Genomic DNA, 11093 nt, shown 5'->3' on the forward strand with positions numbered 1-11093 from the left:
GGGAAAGTGAAACCTAGTGTTTACTGAAGTTGCTTGATGTCTGACCAGGCAGACTTAAGAATGTCAAACAACATTCCTCAGCAGTAGTTTCTTTAAAGAGGACATGTGATCCATTTTTAGATTTTGTTACACATATAAAGTTGCTTTATAGAGTCTACAGAAAGCATAGTGTGCTTTTCCGCACTGAAAAGTAGTAGTTTCAGTCTGAATAGCTATTTTCTTCCTTTCCCCCCCGTTTTTTCTCTTTTTTCTTTTCTTTTTAAAATAAAAATGATAAAGGAATAGCTCAAGAGGGAGAACGCAGAAAAACATTACTTGTATACAGAATCTGAACAAAAGTATTAATCAGAGTTTTGTTCAGAGAAAAAGGTTAACAATATCACAGAGCTTGCAGGCCTGTGCTGCTTTGAATTTCAGCTAGGATCAAACTCCAGACTAGAAAAAGGAGAACAGTGGTATTACACACAAGGGTAAGTAAATCTACATGGTCTAGCTCTTAATTTAGCTTTTCATTTTTAAACCAATTAAAAAAATAATTAGCTAATTTAAGCATACTTACTCTACATTCTTTGTCCAGTCTGGAAGGTTTTTCCATGTCATAAATACACAGTTTGTCAAAATAGTGAGCATAATGAGCATGCTGAACAATGTTGACTGTAGTTAAGGAATATACTCTTTTTTAATGCTGAATTTGCATCACACAAAACATAAGGAATTGACCAGGCTGTAGAATACTGACAACATATATGATACAAATCAGTTTACTATCACCAGCAATGCCATAAATAATGCAAAGACATTTCACAATAATGATGGCTATACCTCTAAGTCTGTAATCTAGGTGAATACACTCTGCATCTCTTCTCTGAATTTAATCAGAGGTTTACATTGACAAATCTTAACTCTGATTAATTTGAGAGAAAGAATTAAGGTCAGGAACACCCTTAATTATAAGTAAAATACACACACAGCAACAGAAGAAAAAAATAATTCCATGCACCAAAATCAAAATAATATCCTCCCAACACCAACAGTGGATAGACAATTAACAAACAATTCACCACTTATCCCTTCACCACAATTTAAACGCTAAACCAAAAAATACAGTGTTATTGAATATTTTAAAAGATCAATAATAATTTCTAACAAACCACTTGAAAAGGATATGAATGAACCAAAATTTTAATAGCTATTCTTCTAATAACATTGAAAGGAGATAAAAGGTACAAGGCAGGTGTGGCACTGAACCTGAAGATTGTCTTCCCTTTATTCAATACAATAAAGGTCTTTTTGAAAAAAAAAAAAAAAAAGGCAGGAGGAGATAGGAAATGGGAAATTAAGGATATATGTTAGTAACCTTGCCATAAATAGATGCTGCACTTACACAGATCTAAGTAGACAAATTTGTTTTCAGTAGAATTATATAAGCAAGTATCAGATTCTAAATTTTCACATGAGCAATAAAAACTGAACACCATGCATTCTTTGTCTCTGTTCTCTTAAACAAAATCTGCATTTCAGCATTTTCCAGGATTACACAATTACATTTAAAATGTAGTTCAAAATTTGTCATTTTTAACATTAAAAATAAATCCAGCTATATTACTTGCACTTCAGATCAAAGTTGGCATCTGATTAACTATTTTGGATGCTTACAAGCAACTATTTAAACTATTTACTATTAGTCAAAACTATTAGTGCACTTCAGCACTTTGTAACTGCTTCTGAGGTGAGACATCCTTGGCTTTTAAAGGCTTTACTGCCTTTATTGCCCGTACAGTCACCACTAGTACCATTTATGCAATGATTTTTTTTTTTTTATTTTGACTAGGAGACACAATGAAAATGGCATCTAATGAAAACTTAATTCAATGTACATCTTATGATTATTCTCCCAAAAGGCTAATCTGCAGAAATAAACAGGTTTTAACATTGAATCTGTTTTCTAATGATATTCTGTTTTAAAAGAAATACATCATTTGACAGTAGCGTTAGTGAAGTTGAAACAACAAAAACTAAAATAACTAAAAAAACTACATCTGATTATTAGTCTTCAACATTCTGCACTAGAAAAAAACCACTACTTTAACCTAGTTGCTTCTTACAGAGATAATATAGCTCTCTGGTCACTTACTTACATACAAGATACTAATCTGTTGGTTATCCAGTATTTCATGTCAAGAATATGTTCTATGTTTTTAATTCAGCAAGCATTTTCTTTATTTACACAATAAAATAACCACTCCCTGCTTATTTTGTACTGTATTTTAAATGTAAACTCTATTTTGTTTTCAGTGTGAATATCATTCCACATCTCACGCCTACAGAAAAACACCTCTTCTTCATCTGTACTTGGCAAAGTCATCAACCTTGCTTTTTTCTCCTTTTGTTATCATTATATCGATAAAAGAAATTGAATCATATTACAGTACACATACATAACTTTAGATTTTGTCTTCAGGTCTATATTGGGCCTATAACATAAACACAGTATTGAAACACAGTGTACACAGTTTTCACAGTTTTAGTCTTTACACTCAGTCCCATGTGAGAAGTGAACGTGGGGCTACTCAGATGAATGTTCTTTTGCGACTAATTTGCTGAACTTATACTGAGCCACAAAACTTATTTTACATTGAACAAAAACATAGCATTTATATAAAATTTCTGGGAAAACTTTGCATCCATGCAGATGTAAAGTCATTCTAAGAGGAATGATGCAGAGACTTTCAAGAAATTCCTTGCTCTGTCACATAATATTATTGAGGTCACATGATCTCAAATTGTCCTACCACTGTACTGTTGTCATGTTCCTCATGGGGCAGTGTGGGGAGGGATTACTTACTGGAGAACTGGTATTAAAATAATCCTGGTGATTAAAACCATCAGGAATATGTAACTGGCCAGAAAAATCAAATCCTCCCCATGAGAGACAGAATGGTTGCAGTGGTCCTGAAACAAACTCTAGCATAATGAACTCGCATCTGTAAGTGACACAAGCTGTTACCAATCCACAGAAATCACATCACATGAAGCTGGCAATATGTGATAATTTTTTTTTTTAACTTATGTCCCTCCCTAGTCAAACAGAGCTTAACATTTAACTTTTTGTAAAACTAATATTTTTATGAGATTTCAGGGAATGATTGACAGTTGATCATTTTTGCAGATGACTAAATGAGCACTTTGTACAAAGACTGCTCTGCTGAACTATATCTGAGGTACTGTCTATGTTTCCTAGAAACCCCAGGAAAAGAGTAACCAGGCACAGAGGAAGTTTTCAAATGCTTCAGCGTTAAATCAGATTTGAAGAGATTAAAGGACATCTAATGCAAAATCCACTAACTCAAAATATCTTCATAAGGAAATCTCAGACATTAAAAGAAAAGCTTTTAAAAAAAGCAACTTAAGCAGAAGAGATATAGTCATATTTACAGTGTATTCAAAATAATTAACATGATACCACATACTGCATAATACTTCCAACCTGGGCTTCTGACTACCTCCACACTGGAACATTTATCACTTTACAGTTCAGCAGCAGTGTTCTAATTACACTCTTAATATAAAACACTTACTTTTTTATTGATATAATATGGATCCAAGTCCTCCAGGGGCTCAGATACCATTCCTGGAGGAATATCACCATAAATAAATGGCAGGGTCTTTCCTGCCTCCAAGTCACTGCTTGGCTTTGGGTGATTTTCTTCATGACCACCTTCATCTTTATGCTCATCTTTGTCACAACGAGATGCTTCATCAGCGATACGTTTTTCAATAGCTGCAAGAGATTCTTTGGTGAAATAGAAGAAGCTGTCAGATCCTGGTGGTACCAGCATTGCCTGTGCCATCTTTTCATTCTGCAAATTTTAAATGCTTTTAGGCTCTTGCGCAAGACCCTAGGAGAACATGAGAAAAAAAAAAAAGAAACAGAAAATAGAGGGCAACAGCAACAAAAAAATCCCCAAATAAAAACTTCTGGCATAGTCATTATCTGCCTCTCTTCTAAGACACTGTAGCAAGAAGTATTTGAATTAACTGTCAGACATTTAATAGAAAATTAACTAGCTCAGCTTTCCTAAAGTAATAACATGTCAAACAAATACAAGTTATGAGACAAAGAAAAAAATAAAATGGGGGGCGGGAAAAAAATCAAACTTGCATACAGTTTGTCAACACAGATACATACAAAGAAAAACACAGCAAGAAAAAAGACAAATATTCTTGCTTTCCCTAGCCTAAACACTAAGTTAAAACACACCTTATTTTGAAAAAGCAAGAAATGTGTTAATACAGCTATATATTGCAGTCAATGTTTACAAGTTCTAACATACAGATCCATACGTCACGTTGGGACAGTACCTTAAAAAAACCTTGCAACTTATACTGCAAAATAGAAAGAAAAAAAAAGCCCTTTCTATTACTCTCACCATTTTTGATGGCAACACTACTCCATCTGGTGGTTTATAATACGCTTGCTAAACTAATGTTTCTATTGTACTATTAGATGAGTACTACATAAACGCATTCTATATTTAAAGCCATATACAGAAGCAGAAAGCAATTTGGCTGAAGTTTAGTCTTTCCCTTTTTGGGTTTCCTGCCTTGCATCTTCCTGATTTTTAATTGTAACGGTGGCGTTGCTATGCTCCACAATTGAAGAAGTTATGACAGATGAAGTGTTTTAGATGTATACAAAAAACATGGCATGCTCTCCACAAAGTTACAGTACTGTCTCTGAGGCCAGATATATTTTCAAAAGATCTCCAGATAATAAATTGATTAAATTACAACAAACAATAAGTTTTGAACAGATCACGTCTCTCTAGGTTTCTATTTTTGACAGTGAGAGCGCAGTTAGCACCCATGGCGCAGTACCTTCAGATTAAACTGATTTTATGAACAGAGACAACATGGAATCCAGTCCTGCTTGCTGGCATAGGTAAGAATCGTAGCCAGTGTCGACCGTGGGTGGCTGCCAGACTCCCAGCCAGCTGCTCTCGCGCTCCCGTTCCTCAAAAGGAAGCAGGTTGGGGGAGAATAAAGTGAAAAAGCACGTGTGTGTCGAGAGAAAGACAGGGAGATCACTTACCAATCACTGGCATGGGCAAAACAGATTCGATTGGTGAAAAGTAATTTACGGCCAATTAAAAGATATTTGGATGGTGAGAAACAGACAAAACCTAAAAGAATTTCCCACCCCCTGCCCTTTTTTTCCAGGCTCAACTTCACTCCTTCATTCTCAACTCCTATACTTCCTCCCTCCCCAAATGGCACAGGGAGGATGGGGAATGGGGGGCGAGGGTCAGACCACTACCATTCCTCTCTTCCGCTCCTTCCTTGTCACACTTTTCCCTGGCTCCGGCATGGGTCCTTCCCCCCCCCGTTCACAGGGCTGTTTCTCACACTTTTTTCCTCACATTGACATGTGGCGTTTTGCCCTTTCTTGGATGTGTTTTCCCACAGGCACCGCCATCTTGGCTGCAGGGCTCAGCTGGGCCCTGTGGTGGGTCGGTTGGAGTCGGCTGTGTCCAGCTTGGGGCAGCCCTGGCCTCTCTTCACAGAGCTGCCCCTGCAGCACCCCCCAAAACAGGTGATGCCATGGCCACCTGGTACAGAAATATTCTGAATACTGGTCAGGGTGCTCTGAGGCCTAATTCCCAAGAGGAAAAAAACAGGCAGATTTAGACAAGTTACTCCACCTGCTATCGGCTTCTCTCACAAAACGAATAATTTAAACCATGCCATCTTAAAGTGATTCACCATTCTTAAATTAAAGGTTTGATTGACTGGGAGCCAGCTGTGCCTCAAAAGGTGCTTTTCCTTCAGAAGCTGGACGCGTCTATGGCTCTGCATATCCAGGCGACGCGCACCAGCAAAGAGCAAGAGAGATCTGTCTTACAGGAAAGACACCAGGATCCTTTTCCATAAGCTTCATTTCTAGGTAAGAGCTAAACTAAGTGATGCAAATATTATTTGGTACTCTTAGGTAATTTATTTAGCTTACAACTCTGTTTTTCAGAAATAAAATGGGATGGAGGGGGAAGTATTGTCTGTTTCTTTATTTGTAAGCTGAAAATTCACAAAGATTTTCTCAGTGTGAGCAGCCATGCCTATTTACATAATTTTTTTTTAAGTCAAGGAAAGTTCTTACTTGCAGTTCCTACACCAAGATGGTAGCAGTATTAAGTTAAATAGTAGGTTTTTCCCAAAAACCCCATTCCTATATGGTATATTAACCAATACTGTATGTGTTGTAACAGATTCTGAAGACTACACCTATATAAAACTTGCCTTTTCTGTAGTGAGTGATGCAAACTACAGTTAATATATATGCAGCTATATGTAATTAGTTTACCCACACTCAGTTATTATCTAAAATGGTTAGCTAGTTGCACAAACTCTTTCAGACGGTGAAGAAACAAGGGAGCAAGATCTACAGCCATTAGGACAACTATCTTAAAAAAAAAAAAACAAACAGGAGCTGTACACATGGTGCTGCCCTGTTACAGTCATGCTGCCCTTTATAGGCTAAATACAACACAGGTTTTTCAGTACATCTACACACCACTGGCCAGTTCACCATGCCTACCAACAAGTACAGGTGTTCTTGGCAGTCTAAGAAATACTAATGCAACTTCATGTTTTCATTACTATCTTCAGAAACAAAAGAAAGGGAAGACACTCTCTAAGAGTAAGAGAAATATATACCATAATGTTCAGCTAGTCTTTCAGAGGATGTTCTCATTCTGTGTAGAAAGATTTTACAAAATTTTACCAGTAATTTTCTAGTCAACTTTATGAATGTTGACTCAGAAGGTGATGAATATGATGCCTGCAGAAAGCACTTGTTATCAAACATGTACTTGAAAAATGTCACTAACTGATATGTCTGTATATGCATTTAGGCTAAATTTACTCTTTAGAAGTCTATAATACGTAAAACTAAAAGTTAATGACTGTTCATTTTACCAAATATCACTACTGAGTTGTTACAGATGCTATGAGAACGAAAACAAATCTTTCTGCTTGCACGTTCATATTGCACTGGTTTATTTAGCAAGGCTTAAGTGGTACCCTAAGTCTGAGATGAACTCCAGTATTTTTCCTCTAGAGCCACCGTAGGCAATGATTGTAGCACAACTCTATGCTAATGTAAACCAGAAAAAGGTTCTTTTACAATACATAACAGGAATCTCTTCTATAAATTATTTACCCTAGCAGCCTCATTACAACCCACGCTTGGAAAAAAAACACCTATTAAGCACATCTTGAGTTACAATTCAGTCACCATATTTTCTCGTCATGACTTTTTAAAGTACTGCAAATATATAAACTCTGTAGCATTGTGGAGCAAACTGATGCCACTTATATCATTACCTCATCGAAATCAGTTTATCCAAGAAAGAAATGGAGTGGAAAAAAACCAACATATTAAGATGGGTGGACTGGTTTAATGACTTAAATGTTCTCCCTCTCTTTTCTGCAACCTTGATGGCTTTTGTATTATGAACTAAAAGGTAACAACAAATCAAATCAGAAAACAAGAAAGAATGTGAATTGTGACAAACCTGACACCTCCCCTGCCTCCAAAAGTGCCACAGGGGTTCTTCTGAAAGCTTTTACCACTTCTCTCAAAAAAAACAGCATTACAAAAAATCACTCAACAGTAAAAAATAAGAACCAACACATAAAATAAACTTTTCCCAGCTTACTATTAAAAACCAGGCTTCTAATCCAACGTGGCTATATTATGCCTGTAAACATGAATGGAGACTCTCTCCATCAAGCAGGACAGAAAAAGCAAGTTGAAAATGAAAGATTACAGGCAACTGCTGCATACCACTGACTGTCTAGTAGCACACTAGAAGGAAACTCCTGGGCCCAGGAACAAGCCAATAACAACATGATACTAACATAAACATTAATATATTCTTATGGAATATGGTCAAATGAGCATGAATAATTATTAAATTTTCTTTTAAAATATATTTTAATATGTGTACAAAGAAAAGCATCAGGGTCATATTTAGGTCATTTTAGAAACAGTACATCTCTTCTATTACTCCATTTTCTACATTTGACATATAAGCAGATTGTTGCTTCAACACATTTTCCACCAAGTTGTATTAAATCTAGTCCTATATTATTTTACAGGTAAAAGTTAGAGCATTTGAGCTTGAGCTCACTGGGCTAAAAAAGAAAAGCATGAACACATTGTTTATATCTTCTATAGGAATCTACAAAGTGTTTATTTTAACATTTACAAAATAATGGTCAAGCTTAGACTCAAACCATAAAGAAAAAGTACTAAGAAAATGTGTTTCCCATACAGACATAATATATTTATCTTCATTTTTTTTTTAGTTAGAAACAACACATCTGCTCTTAGTACTCTATATTCCATAACATAACAACAAATTTTTACAGTATTATTTTCAATGTTCTCTGTACTATGGTACATTTCATAGTGCTATTTGAATAACTAGAATAAAGTTTTCAGCATACTAAAGAAGCCAGATGAAATTACTAAGTCTCAGTAACCGTAAGTCTCACATGGATGAAAATTAACTTAAAATAAGAAGCTACTACCATGAGAGTCAGGTGAAGATGCACAGTGAAATTCAATTTGGCAAATGATCAAATTTGATGAGTCATAAGCAAATCTACATACATTTTCTTTGCTATACTATTTTTTGTGTGTATTTTCAGAGATATGGAATTTTACAACTATATTAACTACTATATTGTCATTATTTAGTGATGCAGCCTTCAGACTGTTGCAGTTTCTACAGAAAATAAGCTGTTTTTATCCCTGCTACTTCAATAATTCTATTCTGTGACTGTTCACAAAACAAGAAGCAGGCTATAATACAAATACAGAAATTCTTAGGAAAATGGGTTAATGTAGAAAGCATTTGCTCTAATCAACAATTTAAAATCTAGAATTCTTCCTTCTCCTCTCAAATAATTTCCTGTGCAGATGCTAACAGTACATACACTATTTGTCCACTTGTAACGCCAAACATCAATAAGAGCGAAAACATTTTTGAATTATTAATTGCTCTGAGACTGAATAAATTAGACTTATGGCACATTTCATCCCTGATACTTCTCAGCAGGTGACTGTGGCAATACAATAGAACTACGTGGAACAACTCATTTTAAACAAAAGATTTCGCCATGTCCTTCATTTGTAAGCTGGTTCTTTCTCTATAGCTTGTTCACGAATATCGTTTTAAAGACAAATACGAACATCTATGGAAGACAGACTTAATTTCTGTTCTGTTCTAGGGATTCAACTTCTTATATGCAACTCACCTTACACGACCTGTATCTTTTCCAAAGTTATTCCAAACCATCTATTTTCAATTCAATAACCTGTAATTGCAATGTATGAATTCATAGGAAAACACAGAAGAGATCTGAAAAATATTAATATTGCAGGAAGGAAAAATGTTTCAAATGGTAGAGGATGCTACAGCTGATCTTAAAAAAGAACATTTATCTAAGTCCATTTTAATAATTTTTAGAATCTGCAACCACTTAGGCGAACTGATCTGCCTCTTTCCTTTATGTCAGAAAATGTATTCCTAAAGTGTAGATCCTGGCAATACAGTCCTCACAAACAAGCAATCCAATCACTGAAGTATCAAACAGAAAATCTGTAATAGAGGCAATAGCACATACAGAACTGCAAAGGTTTTTTCCTGGTGGCAATACAATGAAAACCGGTGAAAAACAAAATTTACATTGTCAGAAACGTGACATGCATATCTTTTTATTCTAGCAGGTATGATATTTCTGGCACTTACATCACATTTTTCCAGGCGACAGAAATACTTCTGAAAATTTCAAGACTCTGCTTCTAGTTAGGCCCAAATAAGTAATGTAGACAAGTTCATGGACAATAATCCTCATTTAAAGCTTCCTCAAACTATTAATTCCTTTTACAATCTAAATACAAGTTTATATCAGATTTGCTCCTACACTAATGCTATTCTTCAATAGCACATCAGTCACTTGTGCTCCCTACTTTCATGTATTTACAGTAAAAAATACTATCTCTTAAATTTTCATCTGGTGGTCTGAGTTCAGTGAACCTTTTCTTTGACCCAAATAAATTATACCAGTCACTGAAACTTATTTTTAATGCTTATGTTACTTTTGTAAATCCTGGTGTTCTGTTTTGCAAGGTTTCATTGCAATGTCTTGTGTTCTTTTTTCTCTTCAGTTCTCCAGATTCCTCATTCAATTTGCTGCTGTATTTGTGTATCATTAAACTAGCTTATGTCAAAATAAGACTTTATGTAGTTTCCAGCACAAAGCACTGACAATGAGTGCTGGGTGACCTTTGTTCCAAAACACTTCTCTTTTATGACACCAAAGATGACGACATTACATCAATTACATTTTGACCTTTGTAAGTTTGGATAATTCTTCTGTATAGATTCATAGCCAAGACAGCTGTCAAAGCTTTTATATACTCTTTCTACCTGTGGATTTAAATGAGCATGCATCTAACTCCTTGCTTTGACGCTTAAAAGATAAATATAAAAATTAAATATATCCATGGATACCACATAACAACATACTGAGGCTGCGTAGAGATTTAGCTAAGAAAGGTGAATTTTCAAACAATCACGGTCCTTGCACATTGTTTAGTTTCCTTGCATTCCTTACCTGAAAGAGAGTATGAAGAAAGGGCAACCATCGTACAGGATAAATTTATCTTCTTCACATAGAGTACTTATTACCCAATAATTGTGTTCAGGTACAACACTGAATACACTACTTGAACTTACTTTAGCTATATGAATTGTTTAGGACATACCTGCTAGATTCCCCAAATGATAATCCAAAATGTATTTTATACAGAAATCATCAGGACTTGATTTTGTATCATTTAAATCCTGTACGTTTTTGCACTAAGTGAAGTTAATGAAAACAGTGGAAAAATAATATTTATTCTTGTACAACAGAGAGAACAAAGATTTAGAAAAGGCAGGTTTAGCAGGATGCTTAAAAGGAAATTGAAAACAGTTCTCCAGGAGTGTGTCTGTTTCATTAAGCATTCAAATTTAAAGGAAGGA

The 11093-nt window shown here is 35.2% G+C and overlaps 1 protein-coding gene across 1 annotated transcript in view; it reads right to left on the bottom strand.

The window, feature by feature from the left end:
- Positions 1-3851, bottom strand: part of LOC104481836 (sodium channel protein type 2 subunit alpha) — a 48429-nt gene extending 44578 nt beyond the window's left edge. The window contains exons 1-3 of the mRNA XM_086750863.1: positions 3579-3851; positions 1168-1286; positions 560-649 (exon numbers count right to left, since the gene is read on the bottom strand). Of these exons, the coding sequence (XP_086606989.1) occupies positions 560-649; positions 1168-1286; positions 3579-3851 (482 nt within the window). The remainder of the gene's footprint in view (positions 1-559; positions 650-1167; positions 1287-3578) is intronic.
- Positions 3852-11093: the final 7242 nt, after the last annotated feature.

The sequence above is a fragment of the Chlamydotis macqueenii genome, chromosome 6 (genome assembly GCF_036417535.1).
Source record: "Chlamydotis macqueenii isolate bChlMac1 chromosome 6, bChlMac1.mat, whole genome shotgun sequence".
NCBI lineage: Eukaryota > Metazoa > Chordata > Aves > Otidiformes > Otididae > Chlamydotis > Chlamydotis macqueenii.